At 37.2% G+C, this 1,713-nt stretch overlaps 1 protein-coding gene across 1 annotated transcript; it reads right to left on the bottom strand.

Moving 5' to 3' along the window:
• Nucleotides 1-281: 281 nt before the first annotated feature.
• On the bottom strand, nt 282-1,214 carry LOC133255207 (olfactory receptor 4F21-like). The gene has a single exon (XM_061429752.1). It carries the CDS (start codon nt 1,212-1,214, stop codon nt 282-284), a length of 933 nt encoding a protein of 310 aa, XP_061285736.1.
• Between the last annotated feature and the right edge of the window lie 499 nt (nt 1,215-1,713).

Here is a 1,713-nt window from a genome sequence, read left to right as displayed (position 1 = left end):
AGTAGAGGTGCACTAGTGGCAAAGAACCTGCCTGCCAGTGCAGACATAAGAGATACGGGCTCAATTCCTGGGTGAGGAAGATCCCCTGGAGGAGGGCATGGCAACCCCTTCCAATATTCTTGCCTGGAGAATTCTCATGGACAGAGGAGCCTGGAGGGCTACAGTCCATAATGTTGCAGAATCAGACATGACTGGAAGGACTTAGTTCGACTCGCTTGCCTGAGTAGAGAAGTCCAAAAGACAGATGGATTATAGTCTTAAAGCTCCAAAGTCATATCTGATCAGCAAAATTTGACATAATGTCTTTTGATCAATCTTTTTATGGCTACCTTTATCTCTTTGTTCCTTAATGTATATATAATGGGATTTAAGACAGGGGTGAGAGCAAAGTCAGCAATGAAGAGGTATTTATCAATTGATGATCTGGGGAAAGGCCAAACATAAAGAAACATGCATGGAGTGAAGAAAAGAACCACCACAGTGATGTGAGCTGACAAAGTGACAAATGCCTTGGATAAGTCTCCTGAAGAACGTTTCCAGACAGTGACCAAAATGAAGATGTAGGAGAGGATTAGCAGGAAGAAGGTGCCCATGCTCATGAAGCCACTGTTGGCAGCAACAATAAACTCAAATTTGGCTCCATCCGTGCATGCAAGTTTTATGATTCTGGGAAAGTCACAATAAAAGCTGTCTACTTTGTTAGGACCACAAAAGGGCAAGTTTATAATGAAAGCAAATTGAGACATAGCATGAGTCACCCCAATTACCCAGCCAGTGATTACAAATGAAACACATATTTTAGGGTTCATGATGTTCAAATAGTAAAGAGGCTTGCAGATTGCTGTGTACCTGTCAAATGCCATGGCTATGAGTAACACCATCTCCACTCCTCCCATTATGTGGATGAAGCATATTTGTACCATACAACCTTGGAAAGAAATTATCTTGTATTCATTTAAAAGGTCTGTAATCATCTTGGGGACTGTGGTAGAAGCAACCCCCATATCAATGAAGGACAAGTTTGCTAATAAGAAGTACATAGGAGAATGTAAGTGAGAATTAAAAATTACTAAAAGCAAAATGAAGAGATTTCCCAGGATGATCCCTAAATAAATCCAGGAGAATATCAACGTGAGAAAAACTTTTGTTTCATAAGAACCAGAGAGTCCAAGCAACACAAACTCAGAAACCACAGAATCATTTGGTCCATCCATTGACTTGGGCAGAAGAGCTGATTATCAAATCACCTGAGGATAGAAAACGAAAAGTCATAATTAGTAGTACAAAAGTAGACTTTCTATTCATCCTACTCATTTGTATTTTGGTAAATCATTTAACTAGAAAAAAAAAGAATATAGAAACATTATAAGAAGAATTATTACATTAAAATTTATGAAAATTTGAATGAAAGTAAGTGTGTTTACTTCTCTTCTTATTCCATTTTAAGATGTATAAAAATTTTTTTGTTTCTCAAGTTTTGGACATTTTCCTTGATCATCTACCTAGGTGTGCTCTCATGTGAATAAACTTAGTCACTTCTGTCACTTTTATATCAATGTTCTCACACAAAATTGCAAAGTTCCCTTAGCTGAATTTATTTCACTGGTTAAATAGAAATCTTAAGATTGAAACTGTTTAATGTGTGTTACGTTGCTTCACCTGTGTGTGTGTGTTTTTTTTTTTTTTCTTTTTGGCACAATTTATCAAGGAAGT

Source organism: Bos javanicus, chromosome 10, assembly GCF_032452875.1.
Source record: "Bos javanicus breed banteng chromosome 10, ARS-OSU_banteng_1.0, whole genome shotgun sequence".
Taxonomy (NCBI): Eukaryota; Metazoa; Chordata; class Mammalia; order Artiodactyla; family Bovidae; genus Bos; species Bos javanicus.
The sequence above is the reverse complement of the archived record's forward strand: the minus strand, read 5'-3'. Positions and strand labels throughout refer to the sequence as shown.